Here is a 22,501-nt window from a genome sequence, read left to right on the forward strand (position 1 = left end):
CCTTAATAGAGCGAGATGTAGGAATGATCCTTCTCGAATTGAAAATAGATTACTTTGGAAAAAATCTTCCCTCGTTTCCAACCAAATATCACTGCAACGAAATATTCGAAAAAAATTTCCTCTTGCAGAATAACAAGAGCCGAATATTTGGAAATTTATCCAAACCCGAAAAATGTTATTTTGAAAAAAAAATAATGACAAAGCAGAAAACTCAAAATTCCAGTACTAAAAATGTTATTTTGGAAGATATTCGACAATTTCGTGTCTTCAATTTCTCGTTTTCCATGATTCGATTTTGAAACTTACAAAAAAACCACGGAGACATCGATGAGGTCAGATAAAAGGAAATAGTTGCAATAACGAGTCGGTCACAATCATTGGGACAGCAAAAGCACAGCCCATGGTACTTCCGCTCGAGCGAGCCATTCGGTAACATTCCACCCGAAATCTCAGAACACAGGGCGGCTGCACACAGCACACGAGCTAATTTCGAGTTTTTTTCGCGAAGCATGTGGCGTTCCGCAATAAGAGAGAAACCAGAGACGAACGAAAATACTTGGACGACTTTAATACGAGTTTTTTTCTTCATGACGAAAAATCGTAGGGGGAAGGATGAGTCGAAGGAAAACAACAAAATCAATAGATAAAAGTTGGACGTCAATGAAAGAGATACGGAAAAAGCAAATCTTTTCAAATTATAATTGAAACTTGAATCTTTTAAGCATCAAATTCTTTTACATGCTGCACAGTACTCGTTTGCATTTGTGTTTGTTCATGCCTCACAGGAGGCACCGCATTTGCTTGTTTCCTAAAGTAAAAATTTGTAAATTAATTTAATGAAATAATAAAGTCATTATTTGGAAAAAAGCCTTAAGAAGGCATAAAAACCCAATTTATTTAAACCAGTTAAATACAACAAAAATGAACAAATTGAAAAAAATAGGTGTGAATAATTATGTGATTCGTAGTTGATGTAAATTAGGAGGAAATTCTTATCGACTCCTGTATTGATTATGAGGAGGAGATGAATCTCGACTACTTTGGACTTTTCAAGTCACTTTTACCGAGAGTCGGACTTCGGACTTCGGACCGGCCAGCCAGACCGATCGCTGGCGTGTTTGAATACAATTTCTGTTGAAATTGTTGTTTTATTTATAATAAAAGTTGAATAAATGTGTGTAGAGTTGATTATATTCAAAACGGCGGGTATGAATAAGAACTTTTCAACTTTTTCTTAACTTGAGAACGATGCGTGTGCAATGAATGATATCTCGAAGCGAACTGAATTCTTATATTTTTTTTCTTGTTACTAAAACAAGAGTTTCTATTTTTTTTTTCTCCCTTTTCTTTTTATATATACTATCATATATGTTTGATCGTATTATTTTTGCAACGCTTCCTACGAAACAGTACTGAAAGATTCTGCACCGTGAGCTATGGAACTGAACGAATCTTAAGGCTAAATCTTTTTAGAGGTGGGGGTAAGAGACGAAGCTCCTACGATAATAGATCGAGTGACGTCGGTAATGCCACCTTACAGATACTCAATGATTATTATTCATTCAGATGAACAATGCGAAAATTTTCAAGTGTGTGAATGACAATATTAATTGTTATTATAAGAAATACATTTATTTAAATCACTTAAGGAGGGTGGATCAAGAAATCAAAATAATCAGAATTTGATGAAATTTGATGATAACGTTCTTTGGCGTCAAGTATACAAATACAATTTTTTTCAAATTTTTTTATCACAATTACTCGAGAGCTATGTGGTAGAAAAATCTAAAAAAAAATTATATTGTCTTGTGTATTTTTAAAGAATACATTCGTCAAAATTAATGAAATTCTTATCATTTTGAAATTCTTAATATTTTTAACATGGTTTAGCATGGCAATTTCTGCAAAATTAGTTCGGTAAGCTCAGTTTTCCTTGAAACAGTACATTCAGCAAATATTGATAAAGAAACAGGGACATTTTTATATACATCTATTTACCTCAAAAATGTTAAGCAGCCACCTTAATTCTAGTATCAAAACAGCATCACAGTACCTTTTAATCGCTTTGATTATTCTCGTTTTTTTTCTCCATTCCAATTTTAATTAATCCAGTATCCAGAAAGCTTTCGGTTGAATAAATATGTATAATCTTTCGTGCGAATGTTGCTCCGAGTCGGTTACAAAAGGGACGCGAGATTCCGCAGGCGTAAGCCAATTTAGGGCTCATAGCCTGGCGGTGCAAGAGGAGGAAGGAACCGCAGAAGAGTACGAGGTAAAGAGGAAAAGAGAAAGCGTGAATGAGAAGATGCTTCCCATGTAGAAAGCCACCGGGTTGTGAAAGGATGCTTGATGCTCCGGAGCATCGAGCACGTCCACCGGCGTTGTCGTCGACCCGTTTTATCCGCCATTTCACCCTTAGCACCGAGCTATGTTTTCCACGAAGCCAGAAACTCACGGAGGCGTTGTATCTTTAATTATCTCCCGCCCTAACGGTCGGGTCCGAAGGACGCACGGCATGGCAATGCGAGAGCCCTTCCCGTTCCTCTGGGTGTGATCGACGGGAGTATATTTATTCGTTAATACGCTCGAGAAGTGCTGCGTCAGCGGTGAAAGAGGTTATTCCACCTTGAAGTTTGTGTTGCAGTAAAAAAATGTGAAAATTTTCTTAAAATCAGCAAATCAGCGCCGAATTTTATAACTTTTGGCAAAAAATCATGTCGTCAGAATCTCAAAAGCATTTTCATGTTTTTCAACGTATATATACGATTGTTCGTTTAAAAGAATTAGACATGAAGACTGCAAGATTCGTAACGAGGATAAAACTCACTCGAGATAAAAAAGGACCCTCGTAATGAGGCTTTCACGAGGGAATTGAAATAATGGACCTTCAAATTCAAAGTTTTACGGGAATTGGGAGTTGCTTCTTTTATCAATTTGCAGATAGGAAAAAACGCCCTCCGGCGTGTAACTTGGGCTGATTGCTCACAGAGGAGCTGGAAAAGCCTCTCGAGAAGCGTGCGAAAGGCGATGGCGGCACAAAACAGTATCATCTCGTCTCCTTATGGCTAGGGCGTGGCTCAAAACCCTCTCGTCCCAAATCTCGCGCGTTTCATCCCCTTCACGATTTCTCACTTCCCCTCTCACTATCTTCATCTCCCTCGCGCTGCTCCTTCGTCTCTTTGGAGAACGAGAGAGTGAGCCGCGGGCTCCACGACCCTTGGCCTTTGCGAGTGGCAGTAACCACAGCAGGCCAAAGAGTGAATTCGTAGTCACCGAAGCTCGAAAAATTTCCGTTCATTTAGAGGGCCGAAGCAGAGGTGGATCCAGCGGTATGAATAAATGATTTATGAGCTGAACTGATCCCTCAAAAATAATTAACCGCACGCGTACCTCTCTCACCTCGTGAAAATGAAGCGACGCGAAAGAGGTTTTTTTACAATCTCATTAAGAGCTGAGAAGACAAACGAATTGATAAAAACGATGGGAAAAGATTCAATAACGAGGTATAGAAATTATCTTCATTCCAATAGCGCAGTGATCGAAAAATTATGTTTCCAAGGAGCCTTCGAATAGCGACTGAAGTAAAGTCAGGAGGAGCTCGAGGGAGGATCGTGGGTGTGTGGGTTCTTGTGAGAAGGAGTTGAGCGAGAATTACTTAATCGTTCGAGCGGTAAGTAATCCGTTTGGGACGAGTTTGACGTGTCACGGTATCTCGTATAACTGTATATGCACGAGCAAGAAACACCGGTCGAGAATCAGCAGGAAGAGAAAAAGATGAAGGGAGAAAGAAAGAGAAAGGAAGAGTGATTGAGAACACGAAGGGTGGAAAGTGATAGCGGGTCACGCGAGCTTGCCAGGATTTGTATACGGCACGAGCAATGCTACATACGAACGAGCGTCACGAGTGAATCGGAATAACGACGATAGAGCAAGAAAACGTACAGAAAGAGGGAGAAAGAGAAGTCGAGCTGGCTCGCCGTGTGCCGTCGGAGGATAATTTATTCGCCATATTCGTATATCTCAATGGTTACTCGAGGCTAAAGAAAGGGTGAGCAAATAAGGAATTACCGGTGTCACGGAGTATGTTATAATATTCTATGGGGAATGTAAAAACGATACTTCTCAGGCTGATCAATGAAGAAAAGGAGACGAAGCAATTTCTCGCTTAAAAAATTTCAACATTTACGTTCGATATTTCATCTTTCCGTTTATCCTTTTGACAGACTTAAAATAACGCTCCGAAGGTTTGCTCGTTAATTATTGAGCTAGAGGAATGTCCAAAAATTGGAAAAACTCGACGAGTTTTTGCCACACTGATTTTGCCCGAAAATATCTCACGCACTAAATCTGCATTCCAAAGATTCTACAAAAAACTGCATCAATGATCATTTTCTCGGTGAATGGCACTAAAAGGAAATAAAGATTGGAGGAAAAGGGGTCCCGGTGACTGAACATGTAGCGCGGAGTCACACGCTCTCGTACGTGATTACTGCTGATTCAGCTGACGGTCGCGCTCTCTCTCTCTCTGCTTTCTGGGCTCCATCATTATCGAGACAATTGAAGCGCACATGTGATTTATACCTGACGATATATCGTCAGAGCTCAATTAATAGTGAAGGAATGTCAATTGAAACGTGAAAGTTAATCAAATATTTACGAAATCCAATGATACGAACGACTCGCATCAATAAAAAAAAACTCGCAAAAATATCAAACGAACGAATGGATAGAAACCATGCACAAGTTTTTCCTCAAAAACTTGAAACGATTTTTGCAAATTTTTCTTGAGAAAATAAAAAAAAAATTACCCGCGCACTTGGCCTCGTTGAAACGTTATGCTATCTTTGTGCGGAGAAAACCAGATTTTTTTCAAAGTTATAATAATTATGAGGAATGGTAATTTTATGAGTAAAGTTGCAACTTTTTAAAACTTGGCGGTGCTTGACTCACGTTTTCTAAAAGTGTTTTCGAGCTGCTTTCAAGTGACTGAAACTTTTTATAAAAATGGTAAATTAACGAACTGCATAGCTTTGGAAAATGGAGTGAAACGAAAAATTGGTCCATTCGAACGTACAATTGGTACATTCCAATCATACGTTTATAATTACACGAAAAAAAAATCTGAATGCCCAGATTTCTCTTTGATGAGAAAAAAAGCTATTCAAGACTGTTCCAGCGTGTTGAAAAAAAGTTCGAGTGAATTTCATAACGTGCAACGAGGTTGGTATATGGAGAATAGGCGACGAGTGCACGGAGAGGGGTGGAGAGATGACGGGTGCGGAGGAGCTTTGCACACGCCAAGTCCGAGGGACACGTGCACGCGAAATTAATTAAGACAGCCGTGAGGAAAAAGGGCGCCACGATGACTGTGTGGTCTGCCGTCGAATGGAGAACCATCCATGCGGAAAATTGTTCCCTGGGACACTCTTTTTCTCACCGTCTTTGCTCTTTTGCGTTCTCCTCCTCATTCCCTTCGCCTCGATTCCTCTTTCCCCCTCCCTCTCCCCGCAACCACTTTTTCCCAATCCAAATACTTCAACGAAAATCCCATCAACAAATGTGACCGATGATTTTCCATAATTTTATAACAATTAAGGAAGCCGAACGTCACTGAAATCCGCAACGTTGCGGAGTCCGACGAAACAAACGAAAACAAAACACATTCGTAATTCCCCAATTTTGTCCCTCCCCGAATCGCGATTCGTAGTTTTTCAATGTACACCAACGATTCGTAAAATAAATAATAAAAAGCCCTTTATTTTTTCGTTTATTTCGTTGGACTCGAACGTTGCAAATTTCAGTGTCATCACAAGTCGAGAGTCATAATCAAGATACCGTGATAAGATCGACGAGGACAAGAATAACGAAAAACAAAATGATACAAACGATAGTTGACAAATAGAAGAAAAAGATGGAGAAATAAATGAGAGCAGCCGCAAGGACGTGTATAGTTATATATTTAGAGCCGGGCAGTGATACAAGGTCGCGTAGAGTCAGACACGTACGAGGCATCCCTTGGTGGATTACATCCCCTCAGTTCCTGACTCGCGGTGCGCGATGAAACACTCTGTCTCACGTACGAGTGGGAACTGTACTCGGATCTGCGAGTGGTTGCGTTTAATTCTCTAATACACGTGGCTGTCCGAGGCTGAGCTGTGGCCACGCACGTAATTTCTACCGAACGTGGACACACAGAGAGAAAAGGGGGTTGAAGTAATTGCATTATATTTTCGTTGAAATGCAATTTCAACCTCGCCATTTGAATCCGGCAGTGCAAGGGCAGAAAAGAATTAGTGAATCGCATTTGTGAAATAAAGGATTTGGAATATTCGAGGCTCATATTAATTATTCATCACAATAAATTGATATCTCTTTGATGAAGTAACCTCATTAAAAACAAACGTTTCTCGAGTTTCGAGGGTCCTTTGGACACTCTTTTTTCTACAACGATTATTAAAAACTTGTAAAATATGAAATAACTCTCTTTGACGTTGAGTCACTAATTTTTCTCTTCTCCGCAACGTATCTTCACGAATCGTCGAGGTGGGGAGGGCCGCGGTTCGACCAAGACACTACGTTGGAAGAAAATTTATGCTTGGCTTCCGGAGATTAAGTACGATGCGTCTCCGGCGGTTTATACGCGTTACCTATGTTGATATCGTCGAAGCATGTGTGTGGGAGGAGCCGCGGAGAAAGCTTTAAGTGGATTGTGCCGTGTATGGTTTTGTCCCAGACTCGAGGTTAAACGCGCCACTGGAAAAGTGTACGCATGCGGAGTATTATTGTGTGAAAATACTTGAGAAAAAATATTAAAAATTCCTAATGTCGATGTTTTTCGATTCGTTCCTCCGTGATATTGATTCGAAAAAATGGTGACATCGAGAAGTCATCAAATCCAAGGTGTAAGAGTGCGACAGGGATTGTGCTCGCATTTTTTAAATATTTGGCGTCGAGCCACTGCTGCGCTTTGCTATTGATTTAACCGGTAAATGTTTGATAGAACGAATGAAACCGTTTCAACAGAATTTTCAAAATAAAGTTTAATTAATAAAGTTTCATATTTTAATGTACCCCGATTTCCCAAATATTGGGTCCGAAGCTGTTTTCAACCGATCAAATCAAATTCTTCTGTAAAACAAAATTTTCCTTGTCGCAGCATAAGGATATTTGCCACGGAAACGAAAAATGTGAATCTGCGAAAGCAGATTCGATGAAGTAGCAAAGTATTTGCTACAGCAACATATCACTTTGGCTCAGCGAACTTAGCAGTTTATTCTTTGTTCCTTCGACTGTGCGTGTGTGTTTCGAGAAAAATCCCACAATGCGTTGTGATTCGCTCGAGAGCCATATGTAAAGTTTTTATGTACAATATTTTCGAAACAAAAAATGCGCATCATAGAGTATCATTTGAAAAGTGCGTTGCATCTTTTCAGTTGAGCAATGACGATTTACATTTTTTTCAATGTATTTTAGAAAAAAATCATATGTATCCTGATGCGTGATTTTTTTTTTAAATATTGATTTATTATTTCTTATATAAAAAAAAAAAATAAAAACCCAACAAAATTTCTAAAAGTAAGATTTTTTTTCTTCCAATTTTCCGTCATTGCATCATTTTTATGAGTTTATGAAATTATGTGTTTATTTTTTTTTGTTATGTGCAAACAGAAACACAAGTAGGCGGAATAAAACTTGTGAAAAATGGTCAACTATCAAACATAAAACAGAAATGAATTTTTTTGTTATATTTCTACAACGAAAAAGCTATTTTATACCCACAAATATTAATATTAACAACGTAACATTCGCGTCGTAAAATTTTCGTAAACTCTGTGCAGCTATTCGTGTAGCGCGTAGTTACTCACTTTGACGGTCTCCTGAGGCGAGTACCTCGTCTGTCGCTGAGCCTGCAGGCTCATCGTTGTAACATAACTGCGCGCCGGCTTCTAGAATCCTGGAGAACAAAGCAAAGACAGAATGTAAGAAAGCAAGTTTAAAAAATGTTGTTTAAAAAACGCGTAACACCGTCAAAACACAATTCTGTCACCGTTTACACGTTTTTATCTTCCGAAGAGCTGTAAGATCGTTAAATCCGTCGAGCCCGGACTATGATTCGTTGCGGCTATAAAAGCCGGAAATATACTCATTTAAAAATTACTCTTCCTCTCAAACCGATCGGGAGAGGAGGCGGAAAAAAGTACGCTAAAAGAGGAGAATCGTAGTTCGGATAACGGCTCATCATCCATCTCATAATAATGTACTCCAGAGCCGCAGATAAAGCCGGGATTTGCGGTGCACCGCGTATAAAGTCGAATGCGATACAAATATAGAGAGGCTGATGCGACAGCGGAAACGAGAGCTTTTGCCCGAAGAAGTCAGCCTGGCATGACGAACCGCACAGGGGGACGAGGAAGGGCGAGCGACGACGAGGAGGAGGAACTCAGAAGGGAGGCAAAATTACAAGAGAGAGGAGCTGCTTTTGGGGCAGAGAAAAAGGGGGGAGATGGAGGATAGCCGAGGCTGGCTCGCTTGTCAATACGAAGAGGTACGTGACTCAGGTACAAAGTGACAGGGGCTCGTGAGAGGAGGGAAAACGAGAAGGAGCAACGGGAGCGCGGCCGAAGGGAGGGCTGGATTTCGCGTGCCGGCACAGTCATTGACCGTTTCCCAATCGTTGGCGCTTTTAGTACTAAACGAACGAAAATGGACAGAGATCAAGGGATATGCCAATGCTGCGATAACTATATTTCGTGCGTTCTCGCAGAGGGGGCGGAGAATATTTTAAGGGAAGAATTCGATGCGAGCTTTTCTCCGCAGCGAAAGATCCTCATCCCTTACGCTGCGTTTTCGTGCAAAAGTCTTTCGAGCACGCGTCATCGAATCCTCGCGAAGACTGCACTCGGGTTTCGAAAAATTTCATGACAACGTATTTTGGTCGAGTACCCGAAAAAGATCTTGATGCCTTCGATGCCATTACGATTTCCGCAGGGTGCACCTCCGTCGAAAAGGGTTCGATTCGAGTGCCCGAGAAGCTGCGACGAATGGAAAGCCGTTTCGCAGAACGAGAATCGTCGTTGGGGAATAATCAGCCATAAAGTATTTCGTGTCATTGTATATACCGCAATGATACGAGTTTCGCAAGCCTCCCAATTGGAACTTGCGGTTTAATCATCGGAAACGCCCGTCGATGGGACAGACAAGAAGAGCATAAAGTGAGACAAAATGACAACGAGATCTCAATTATTTCGCGTCTAAACACACATCCGCGTACGAATAAACACACGCGCACGAGAATATTTCAACATTGAGTTACAACCTAAACGCGATGGGAGCGATACGGGAACAAGAGTAAATTGGATAGGACCCGGAGTGTGCAGGATAGACATCTAGAAAGGGGTATGAAAAGTGAGATTCAAATCCCGTCCCATTCCCCCCCGTCTCTCGCACCCACGCATAGTTTGTTTCGTACACAGAACAATATTACGAGAAAGCTAATCGAGCCAAAAGCATAATTAATCACAACGAATTTATTCTCGTGATTAAAACGATCCCCGGTAGTATCGTGTCCCCGCGTCCCTGCGAGAGCAAGGAGTTTCGGTTATTCTTAATTTTTTTCCATATCTTCGTCGCGATAATGTCAAGGCTCACCTGCAAAAATTGAGATTGATTCACAGCACAGTTTTTGAGAAATAAATTTTTTTTATGAAGCATTTTAACACGGGATTAGATGGCAAAAACCACATTTTTTTGTCATTTTGTCAAAACTGACAATTGTGTCAAATTTTCAACAAGCTTCTCTGCATAGTTTGTTAGATTTACGTAAAAACAAATTTTACTGAACTGCTCATTTTCCATCGACTCGCCACGGTCGAAGAAAGTAACGGCAACGTTGCATTATGTCAGGATATCGGCGCGAAATTTCAAACGGTCAAGTGGAGTGGATGGCCGAGGTTATGTGTATCGTATGAAACCGAGCAATATTCATATTGTAGTGTAGAATTTTACCGAGGCTATAGTTTCCACGAAAGTGTTCTACGGTGTACGGGGCGTTTCTGTTTACGAGATCGTATCTTAGTCGAGCGAGCGAAATATAAACAAACGGTGGGGAAAGAGGGGGGACTTTTGTCGAAACGTGAGGTACAAGCGTCCAAGCGGCAAAAGGACAGAGTAGTGGCCGTTTACGCTTCGCACAAGAAAGAGCTATACGAGACGTTTTTCTATACGCAAAAATTAATATCTATGTAACAATAAATCTGGGCTTATTAATCTACGTTGTGTCAACAGATCATTTCCCTCTATCAAAAATCCCTTCTACAATATTTTGTCCAACCTCTGTCTGTTTCACTCTTTTACAATGAACATGCAGCTTTGGTCACCCATTTGCCTTTCCACCGTTTTCTTGGCACCATTAAGATAATAACAAAAAAACAATTCAACACTACTGACAAAATGATAGCGAGGTTGAAACTTCGAGACCGAGGTTAAATCGTCCACCGCACAGCTGTTCGAGAGGACCTGTCGACAGAGCAGGCCGGCCACTATACGCGAAACGAAACACGACGGAGCAATGCCGCGGTTGTCACAATCGCGTCACATTTTTCGATAATTTTTAGAAATAACATAAAAAATATCCACAATATGTAAAGTAAACTATAACATTCATCATATTACAGAAAATATGGATGGATACATAATTACACACATTATTCGTAATAAAGCCTACACTTAATAATGAAAAGTGAGAGTGTAGAAGTTGGCGCCCTGCTAGAATACAATGGATTTGCCACCCTGATCCCCCCCGAAGATAAGCTGTACCGAAATTCCTTAAAACATCTCCATATACAAATGGACTCTTCCCATGCGTTTCTCCTTTGCCTCTGAGTCTAGCAAATGCTTCAAATGAGCAAGCCCCGCGAACAATGCTTTATGACGCTGAAGTTTCCAACGTTGGAGTCCAACGAAATGGTCTAAAAAAACTCTCAAATAATTTCAGTAAATCTCCAATTTTGTTCCCTGCCGAATTTCCAATTCGTCATATTTCAAGCCACATCAATAATTCGCGAAATAAAAAAATAATGAATTATAAATATTTTTTTCGTTCATTTCGTTGAACTCCAACGTTGCAAACTTCAGCGTCGTTGCTTTAACAAAGCGCAGAGAAACAAGTAGCGAATCTCAGAGACTTTCAACAGTCTTTCGAGCCTCCAAATCTCCCGATTCAATGAAACCTCGCCACGTGCGCCATGGAGCCTGGGACTTCACGAGAATGAACTCAAGAATCGAGCCCTGCAGCGACCGCTCCCGATTGGATCCGCACTGAAATGCCAAGCCGCCACGCTCTCCCACGTCATCCTGTAATACCACAGTCTGCCTCATACAAGGAAATACGAATGGACACCCCAATAGTGATCGAACCGCGTTTGTCCTCAGTCCCAAGTGACCTCAGAGCCCTCCTTAATTTGTCTGCTCTCTCTCTCTCTCTCTCTCTCTCTCTTTTCCTCTCTCGCACGCGCATTGTTTTTCCGTCCGAGTTTCTCATGGGAAACAGAGTAGACGCGGGCATGGCTCCCCACGCTGTCTAATGAGGCTCGACACCCGTCGACCGCGGCAGTCCTTGCGCCACCCTCGCCAGCAGGCCGCCTAGTGGTCGAAATGCGTACTTCGGGTGTACTGTATCGTCGCGCCGGTTCGCCCCGCAGAATGCTCTGCTCGGTGAAACAACCCCTGGCGCATTCTATCCGAGCGTATAACGCGTGAACGAGTCCTATAATACGGGAGCAAGCACGCAGAACACAATCGTCGACGCGTGTAGCTATAGGTATAGAGACTTCGAGCGCGGCTTCGAAAATGAACATGTAGAAAGTTATTGTAACGTATACGGTTCGCGGAATGGCGCACGCCCGTTTAATGCACTCTCCCAACAGCAGAGAGGCGACGGAGTCGCGTCTGTGGGAGCGGGACAGCGGACCGACTGAAAGTGGAAAACGGGACGATCGTCTCGCGTGTATTATAACCTCGTAAATAGATTAATGGCGTGGTGACGATTAGCCGCGGCCGGGCTCCGGCTTTTACGCTCTCCAAAGGTCAACAGGGCGCTGCATTACGTTCACGTATGTGTGCTCACGTGCGCGCCCATGCTGCACGTACACGTGGCTAGATCGAGTCATACTATTATTTGTCTACGCGGGATTGACTCGACGCGAACGATCAAATTCCCTGGCTCGTTACAACGTGCGCGCCGCAACATCATCAGTCGCTGGCTCGGGAAACGAGGGACTCGGCGAACGTAATTACTGCGAGGGCTCAGCATCGATCCCACATTTTTAATGGGGAATTACGAAAACGCTCATCTAGATGGAAACTTTCGAGAACTTTGGAATCGCTTTTTTTTGGTGATAATTTCATATTTTTGAGGGAGTTAAGGAGGGTGGATCGCGACGATACAATGTTGCCATGCTAAACATGCTAAAAATATCAAGAATTTCAAAATGATAAGAATTTAGTAAAATTTTGTAAATGTATTCTTTAAAAATATATAAGACAATATACATTTTTTTAGATTTTTCTACCACACAGCTCTCGAGTAATTGAACACTAAAGTTCAAGTGTACAAGCATAGAGTTTACATACATACAGTTATACGTCTCGTGCATGAGAACTTCGATTTAACGCTCAATTATGCGATAACCATGTGATAAAAAAATTTGAAAAAAATTGTATTTGTGTATTTGATGCCAAAGAATGTTATCACCAAATTTACCCTCCTCACGAAGTGACTTTTATACGAATATTTCGGATGAATTTGCTAGAAAAATTTGCCGTTTTATAGCAGCGCTGTTCTATATCGCCATTCTATTAAATTTCACCAAAGTGCATAGTAATTTTGATGCCGAAAGCAGTTCTCTCAAATTTTACTATGTACGACAGGCAAAAGTTAGGTCTGCGACATTCTTACATATCGAACGATGTATCGATATCCGAATGTCACTCGTGTCTTTGGCGAAATGTTAAAAATTGGTGAATCGGACTGGACAAGTTGCTTGAAACTTTACTACGTGCCGCTGGTTAATTTTCATGTTTATATTCGCAACGCCTTTATTGAGCAAAATTCAGTGCAGTAAAAGGGAAAATACGAAACTATGCAATTTCTCGTATAGCACATAGAAACGACTGCTATGTTATTTCCTAAATTTTCATCAAATCATTTCATTATTTACTATGTTTTTTATCAAAATTCGCTCAGTGTTCATTTTTTATATAATACAGTGCGTTATTTACTATGAACTGTGGTAATGGATCCCCAAACTTTTGCATTATTTGACACACACCCTGTAGCGGTTGTTATTATAATATCGATGTGATCCGACGTTACTATAAAAACATAGTAATTTTTGCTATAAAAGTCTCTCCGTACTCAAGCCATTTTCCGTGCTTTGACGGTCATCGAATTCGTCGGTTTTCGCAATCGGAGGACGATGAAACAACAGCGTTCTGGCGATCATGCGTTCGAAGGAGATATCGACGATTTTTGTTTCTCCCGAGCAGGTACTCGTGTCCAGGATTCCGTACAATGGGGTACGAGTCCCGGAACAAGGAGAATACGAAAGAAACTTACGCATAATACACGAGACAGTGTTGACTGCTCCCCCCTCGGACGACACGAGACGTACGCTTGTCCAGGTCGCCCGGAGCACAGAGAGTCTCTCTCGTGTAGTTTCATTCGAAGACTGACAGTGATCGAGGGCTCTTGATACCATCGAACGCGCTCTCTCCTTCCCCCGCTCTTTCTCTTCCCATTGTGTCGATAACGGCAACCGGAAGTATCGTTTTAATCACCACATCCGTGCCAGCGATCGTCGCTCCACCCGGCGCTCGAACGGGACCTTAGGGTGGCGAATATCCGGAAAGGGTTCTTTCTATTTCCTCGCAAACGTCACGTGAGACGCGTCGAGCCAGTCTCGCGTAACAAACGCGCAACACGAAACGGATTCTATTTCAGGGATTGTGATCGTCGAATTTTCTCGCAGTAACGAGTAAACGAGTACCAACGAATTAGCACCGAATTGTGTCATTGAGAGCGTACCAAGTTTTCGAGGGCTCTTTATATACTTTTCGTGTTCTAATAACACAGCCCTGCGATCCATTACTTCAGGAAAAATCGAGAGAACTATTGAAATGAATAATTCAAAGAAGTTGCATCAAAAGTCAGGGGATGCAGACAAAAAAAAATCAATTCGAAGCCATTTGACGATTAGTTTTCGCATAAGCTCTAAAAAAAACTCATTTCCCTAGGGAATCGCATCCGCCATAAGAGTTTCCCTTATTATTTCTCATTTAATTAAGGTTGATCCTCTGCGACAGCCCCAACCAAAAGTTATGTACCGTCTACATATTAAACGGGTTGATAATTCGTTCGGATCGTAATCAATAACTTTGTAAAGACCCTATAAATGTACTCGGTGCCAATAGATATAGTACAAATATCATTTGCTTTCGTAAAATTTATTCTAAAAGTATTTTTGATCTGAGATCGTGAGTAAATTTTTTGACGGAACTATCCGGGTTGCGCTTCAACACACAGAAAAGATTGCCTATACAGACGACATTCGCTTGTTCGCTTGCAAAATATATCGTACGCAGCCTAAACCTTCGTACTTCTCGAGACTATATCTGTCAAACTAGATGGTCAATCACCTTGATTTTTTTTCACAATATCTGTGATATCCTGCTCTAGCTCCTCCTCGTTTTTTATAAACTTCCTAATTTTAGTACTAGCGGTAGAATTAATAATGTGCTGTTTGCCTATGCATGGTCCATATGTTACGTGTTAATTGAGTCAACTTCAATTACATATATCTCGGGTTCGGGATGGTGAAACTTGTTAAAATTTTATAGAGGTGATGTTCATATGTTAAACAATACGTATGCCAAATTTAAATAATTTCCTAATTTAACTGTCTCGTGGAGGAACCACCTTAAACTTGTGGATCAAAGACTCGCATGCCAGAGGTTGGAAAAAGCGGAGGAATCTTTTCTTTTAAAAAGGGTGCCAGAGTGAATCGATCCGAGGAATCTATGAGGTGTCCCTATGGGGGTGGCGAAGAAAAAAGTACCCGTGAGCGAGCATGGCGAAGCTTGCGGTATTATATACGACATGCCACTGTGACAGAGGGTTCGCGTGACCCACTTGCCTCTCCCAGTGTGTTTCTTCGTTCGCTAAAAATTGCTTTGGAAACTTGCTCGTTTGGCCAACGTTTGCGCCGTTTGTCCTCCGTTAATAAAGTTACTGCTGCTGGAGGGAAACAATCAAGAATCCTCCAAACGAATCCTTGCGGAAAAAGCAAGGGGAAACGCTTTCACTCGTCCGTCGTTTTTCTCGCGAGTCCGAAAGCTCGTTTGACACCTGAACAACCTTCGTCGCGACTACGTAAGTTTGAATGTTTCCAAAGAATCCAATAAATGAATTGTCGCGCAACTTTTTTATCCAGTAAATTCGATAAATCCTTATTTTTCGTTTCCCTCATTTTTCAATCGAATAGTGAATCGATCGCAAAACGGTGACTTGGTCGAGCTAACACGATTTTTTTCTTTTCGTTTATCTAACCACAATAAGTCGCGGAAGCAGAGAACAGAGTGCTGCGGTTGTGGATTTTCGTTAAGGGGTTAAATCGATGATATCGTTATCCAGGATATACGCGCACGCATTCTTCGTTTTTCCACTCATCAGTCAACGTTGGGGTCTTTAACACAATTACGCGCTAAGCAAGGGTGGCGAGTTAAACAATGAGAGGCTTAATCGCTTTCGCGGTTGTGCAGAGAGAGAGAGAGAGAGAGAGAGCGTCCCGAATGCAAAACATGCGTTAATTCAAGCTACAATGAACAACACACAAGAAGCAGGGGGAAGCGATGGAAGCAGGGGGGCGAGAGTGAAAGGAAAAAGGAGAAGCCGAATGAAAAAAGTATCGGGAGCTGGTTGCGCCGTTGTAAGGGACTTTGTCGGAGGAGCTGCAAAGGTGAGAGAGAAGGAGAGGAAAAAAGTGAGAAAGCAAAGCATTTGACACCGCGAAGTGCAAGTGCAAGGGAGAAAAGCAGGACCAACGGGGAGGATCATGAAAGGAAAAAGGGCGCGAGGGAGAGAGAGAGAGAGGAATATGAGAAAGTCGGAAACGGAGGTGGGGGAGGCACCATAAGGTCGGGGGTCCCCTTATGCTATCGATCTGTCCCCACCTCGAGAAGTTGACGCTCGCACGCGGCCCGCTACCACCTAAGCTCTCTGTATACGAGTAAATTGAAGCATCCAGTTATTGGCCACTCAAGTACACGTCTAAAAGCAGCTATTTTCACATTCGCGTCTCGCTCTTTCTGTCAAAGACGCAGCTCAGAGGCTCCTCGCGCTGCTAAAACTTGGCCAATGAGTGTGCGGCTTTCCTTGGCACGTACACGCACCGCGGCGTGCTTCTAACCATCCGACGGTGAAAGAGAAAGAGCGAGAGAAGAAGAGCAGAACGAGAAACCCCCGTGGAATCTCCACCTTCGTCCTCTATGTGTAACGTCACTTTCGCCACAACTTTACACAACGCTTTTACACGAGCCACTGTGCGCACTCCGCACACTTTCGTAAAGTAGTACAAATATATAGCTTTTTTCCTACTCACGTGCTCTGCCCTATAAATATTTCGCGCAGTGTGTTGTATTTCCAATTCAATGGAATACGAAATAAATTTATTCCCGCACTTCCAATATTTTGAATCATCTTCACACGTTTTTTTCTTTAAGGAGGGTGAATCGCGAAATAAAAATAATCCGAATTTTATACAGATATAATTTTTATCAAATTTTTTTACCACATGGTTATCGAATAATTGAGCGTTAAATCCAAGTCTTGTACGCGTTAACTTTAGTGTTCAATTACTCGAGAGCTGTGTCGTAGAAAAATCTAAAAAAACGTATATTGAGTTATATATTTTTAAGGAGTTTCGGTACAGGCAATACAATGTTGCCATGCTAAACCATGCTAAAAACATAAAAAATTTCAAAAAGTTTAGAATTTTATAAAATTTGGTGAACATATTTTTTAGTGCCAAATTTGGCAATACAAATTTTTTAAGATTTTTCTTCTACACAGTTATCGAGTAATTGATCACTAAAGTTCACGTGTATAAGCATAGCGTTTTCATATATATAGGTATACATTCCGGGCATAAGAAATCTGCTTTAATGCGTAATTACTCGATAACTAAGTAGAAGAAAATTTTGAAAAAAATTGTGTTTTTGCACTTGATGTCGAACAACATTATCACCAAGTTTGATCAATTTCTCAATATTTAGACTTTTGTACCGAAACTCCTTAAAGTACACATTTACCAAATTTTATGAAATTCTTAATACTTTTAACATGCTTTAGCATGGCAACATTGTATCGTCGCGATCCACCCTCCTTAATGCACTTTCGCGGTAGCTCGAAGCATACTCCGGCCAGCAGATTGGACGCGAATGTACTTCGATCTTACGAATCGGAGAGCTCCTTCGTTTCAGGTCGACGCAACTCGCGTTATATCTGTTTAGAATATATTTTTTTGTAATGATATTGAGAGCCCGCTCCAAAGGTTTCCGTATACCAAGTGTGTTCGTACGGGAGCGACTAAATATGAAGGACGTGCACGTACTCGAATGAACAGGGGGAGCAGGGGGAGGCGGCGAATGGGTTACCGCACGGCTGCATTTTCATATGCGCCTCGCTCACACATATTCCCTTGTTCAATACTCAACACGATTGTGTATACGTGTATTACGAGATCCCATGAAAGCCCACACCTGCCCTCCCCCATCACAGCTTGGGGGCTCCTATTGCGTCACGTATTTCTTCACTGCCACGCGCATCGCACATTGACGAGGAGAAAAAAGGCGAGGGAGCAAGGAGAGGGAGGAGAGTACACCTCTCCGAAGTATTCTCGAGCCCAGTGGCACGATCGTGTAAGCACGTTTGACCACGCATCAGGGAAAAGGCGGACGAGGAAAGAGAATTTGCGGGGAGAAATGTTGGTGGCCGTGGATCGGAGGAGAGAAAAAACATTTTGAATTTTCGCCTCTCGAAATGCGTAGCAGCCGCCTGAAATTCGACGTTGAAATAAAAAATGCCAAGTTTTTTGTTGGTCAAAGTTTCGTGAAACGAGCCGGGGACTGAGGCTTTTCGGAGTGAAAATGTACGCGACGCGAGACGAGAAAAACTTGAGCTCGCGTTTTGCACTCGTGAAGGAAAACAGAATGGGAAAATGGCCGAGGGAAAGCAGCTCGGAGGGAGCTAAGACTAATGATATATAATAACGAAATAAAATGTCAGGCTCCCAAGAAGGAAGAAACAGAGAAAGAGGAAGAATCTCAGTCAACTGTTGGACCGAGCGCCGAGTCAATCAGTCTCTCCCGCCCGCCTTTTCCCGGGCTTTTCCCCTTTCTGACGTGGACATATGGTGCTCTACTTTTCATAAGACGAGAGAGCAACTCCCGGGGAAGGAGAAAGAGGAGTGGACCGAAAGGGAGATGAAAAAAGGAGAAAACCGAGAGGAATATAAAGACGAACGAATGGAGATTTATTGTCCTGGTGGATCAACATCACGAGCAAATTCTATGCTGTACGTAAGGCACAAAAACTGTATTAAAAGAGATAAATTTACAGTCCTCTCGTTATAAACAAGCCGAGACGATGGTTACGAGGGTCGGACGCACCGAAGATGGAACACGTTAGAAAAGCGAAGAACTCAACAAATTCTGAAATTATCCATCAAATTTTCAAATTTCAGAGATCGAACCAATTTCATCTCATTTCGCGCTGCCTTCGCCCTGGAACGTCCTGATAAAAAAGAGTTTTTTCTCCATTCGTCGAACGATGACCAGCAAGCATCGGTGAAGAGTACAAAAGAGGGTGCGAAAAATGTCAGTAGAGGGAGTGCCCCTTGCACTCGTGATCCTTATACGGTGTGTGCCTCGAGTGGTCACGTTAGAGGATAAGACGAGGGGCGAGCGATAGGGCAGAAAGCTGCCGAACTCGAGAAAAAGAGCGAAAGTGAGAGGGAGCAAAGAAGGAGAGAAGGAAAGTCTTGAAGAAAGATTAATATCTCTATCAGAGAAGTTGAGGAGAGCTGGCAATTTATCTACCTACGTTGTTGGACACACTTTCGGGGCTCGGCCTTTCGCAGCTAGCTGGCTCCCTCTGTTCCTACAAAAGTTGGCTTCTCTCTCCTCGACTCAATACACGTATGAGCGCGGACTCGACCCCGGATTTCTCTCGTCTCGGATCTTCTTCGAGCGCGAGAGAGTTTATTTAACTCTTGACACGAAGCGTGGCAACTCGGATCAAGTCCAAAAGTGCTTTGTAGCTTGACAGTACACAAGCTTTATATTTCGCGGGTTCAATTTTTTGGTTCGAACGAAGCAAGCCTGAACTGGAAAAACAAGGAGGAAAGAAAATTGTTTTTCCCCTGCTTGTGCGACGCAGACATTCCTCAAAGTCTCATATCGATCGGGCTGAAAGGAAAAAACGAAAAGCTTCAATGGCTCCGAACGAAATCAAAATCAAATACGAATCGAACGGGTCTGACGATTACGATCCAATCCATAAACTCCCATTTTTTTCCCACCGCGATATACTGGCGGAGGAGAAATTTATTCGCGAACGCTATACTCGCAACTAAAAATCGCAAGAGCGAAAAGAGGCATAATCTTGAGAGCGCTGGGCTAGTTCTCGCGATGTTTTTTCTGCAGGGTTGAAAAACACAGCGAAAATATCCGAAGATCCTGCATTCCGAAGAGCCTGCGTATAACAACGTCTCCATATTCATCGATTCATTGGAGCGTAGAAGAATTCGATTTGACATCCAGAGGAAAAGAGCAGAAGAAAGAAGAGAGGAAATATGAAAGGATGGCGAGAAGGAGGAGGAGGAGGAGGACGGAAAATGGAAAGCTTTAACGAATTCCATCATCCTTCACCTTTACATCACCAATCAGCCCTCGAGGGGCCGTTCTCTCTCTCTCTCTCTCTTTCTCTCTGTTGTTGAACAAGAAGCTTTCGCGTAAACGACGACATGACCGAGAACCGAATAAGGGGGAAGATCTGCGAGCCCGTTTCAACGACAATCTCGACAGACACGGCGCTCCTAACTTCCGGCAACTCGGGCTTGTGATCTTTGGATCGAGAGACAAGAGGAACCAGCGACGGGCTGGGTTTAAGGGTGAGCGGAGTCTGAAGCTGAGAATCGGAAGGAGCGAATAATTTCACAGTCTACCAAATTAGTTGTATGAAAGGAACATTTTAAAACATTCCCTGCTTCCGAGTTGCATCGTATCGAAGGCAGCTTTAAGGGGTTAAAAAAGGTTTTTATCTGCTTGATTGGAGTGGGGGGGGAACTTGATGAAGGAAAACGATGATTCCTGAGCCTAGTTCCTTCGAACTCAATGATTTTATGATGAAAAAAACAATCAAAGTCGATCATGCCCGAAGGATCGTATTTTATGGTGTCTAAATTCAATCGATTTTTATTTTCTATAATTAAAATGTCAGAGTTATTAATTCGAAATTGTATAAATACATTTTTTCAGCGTATTTTTTAACGAATGAAATTACAAGCCATTTATTGATCGGGAATCCGTCACTGGCCGAACCCGAAATTTCATTCGTCCCTGCCGAAAATACTACAGTTTTTCATGTAAAAAATCGCACTAGAAATGGGCAAACACAAAGGGAAATGGAGCAAGGAAAAAGTTTTAATAAAAAGACAGAAGGCTCTGACAGAAATGGCTCAAGCCAAGAAGAAACAAAATGCCTGGATAAGCAAATGTGAGGTTACACGAGTGCTCGTTACCAATTTCGTTCAATCTTTAATTTCTTTATTACTCGTAAGATAATCGTCTCGAATTTTTTCCCAAACCTTCATTATATACTTCGTTGTTGCTGTGTACATTTTTAAACGATTTATTACGCTCAGTCCCTATAACCTTGTGCATCTTTCTTCGTATTTAAACGCGTTTATTGCAATGCCCAATATAAGACGAAGCCTTTTGATATGCGTGTCAGTCGACTACTCATCATTTAAACTCTGTGTAAATTTCAAGACAACGTGTGTGCACGGAAGAAGGGCTTCTCTGGACCTGAACGAAGTTAACCAAGTTTATTCAGCTCTATTATAAATGTCTTTTCGAAGAGTGAAGGAAAATAAAAAGAACAATCATAGGGTAGAGGAAAAATAGTTTCCGATTGCCGGACCGGAGATGATTCTCACAGGGATGAGAGAGGAAAAGGGCAACAAGAAGGAATTCAATTTGACACCGGTGAGCCGAGAACATCATTTTCCGCATCCCGCCACTTTCCGACAGCCCAACGAATTCCGAAGCTTTCCTTCCTACTCTCAGAGCTTACACGTCGTTCGAAAATCCTCTTCCAACACTGCGAGAATCGACTCAATTTTATTATTGATTAAATTCACTTCGGACGCAGGCCAGAAAATTTCGCCTTGCGATTCAACAGAAAAACTCCGAATTCGGCAAGAGAATTGCTCAACGATCAAAACTCGTTTCACTAAAATCACTATTTTTCTTAGGCAATTCGAAAAATCCTAACAACGCCTCTACTAATGAATTAACATACTCTCAGAACGTCTCTTTTCCCCAACGATTTCCAGCTCATAATTTATCGAGTTGATTTCATGGTGCACAGAAGAGAACGATCGATTACTCCCTCTCTCTGTGAGTAAGTCAAGTAAGTAAATTAAGGCGATTCCATGATCTGAGCAGTAAAGTCCTTTGTAGTCTGGACTTTGAACAATTTCAGGAGTTCTGGCACGCGATCTCCCGAATCGTGGATCTCAGTATTTCGAGTTCACTGATATCTCCCTCTCTCTCTCTCTCTCTCTCTTTTTCTCTGTCCCTCTCGCGTGATACGCGTTCCTCACTTTCCCTCGCCCTTTATGCGCTCCGAGCGCACTTCTCAACGTCCCTACGGACGGCCTACGGCTATTTTCATTATATATATGCCACAGATAACGGGATGTGTAGTTTTAGTACGAGCTGCGCGCGCGATATCACGTCCGAAACATCGAGCTTCCACGAGGCGAACGTATTTGTTAATTTTTTAAGAATCGAGGCTAAAAATCATTTTCGATCGAGGCTTAAGAGCTCCAGCTTGATTAGACGAGCAAAAAAATACTATTTTCACAAATTCTTATGCCCGGGATAAATTATAAATGTGGATATAAATTATTTTTTTATCGATTTTACTCAGTTCTTGTACAGAAAAATGGAGAAGACAGGTCCAAAAAAAGACGGCTGCGCGCTGTTGATAAAATCTCTGGAATGGATAATCGAGGAAAAAAAATGAAAATTGTTTTAGATTCAATAGGTAAATGGCTATAGCGCATCTCATACGATTTTTTATTTTCTCAGAAATGACAAAAAGGCGGACTTTTTTCAAAAACTACAAAAAAGCACGTTTTTTCATCGTTTTTTGCAAAAA

General features: G+C 41.9%; 1 protein-coding gene across 2 annotated transcripts in view; it reads right to left on the reverse strand.

The window, feature by feature from the left end:
- sick (sickie) overlaps positions 1 to 22,501 on the reverse strand; it is a 268,982-nt gene that overhangs the window by 234,067 nt on the left and 12,414 nt on the right. For both annotated transcript variants that reach the window (XM_043420505.1, XM_043420504.1), the window contains exon 2: positions 7,866 to 7,954. In XM_043420505.1, the coding sequence (XP_043276440.1) occupies positions 7,866 to 7,919 (54 nt within the window). In that variant the 5' untranslated portion in view covers positions 7,920 to 7,954. The remainder of the gene's footprint in view (positions 1 to 7,865; positions 7,955 to 22,501) is intronic.

Source organism: Venturia canescens, chromosome 5 (assembly GCF_019457755.1).
Source record: "Venturia canescens isolate UGA chromosome 5, ASM1945775v1, whole genome shotgun sequence".
Classification (NCBI taxonomy): Eukaryota; Metazoa; Arthropoda; class Insecta; order Hymenoptera; family Ichneumonidae; genus Venturia; species Venturia canescens.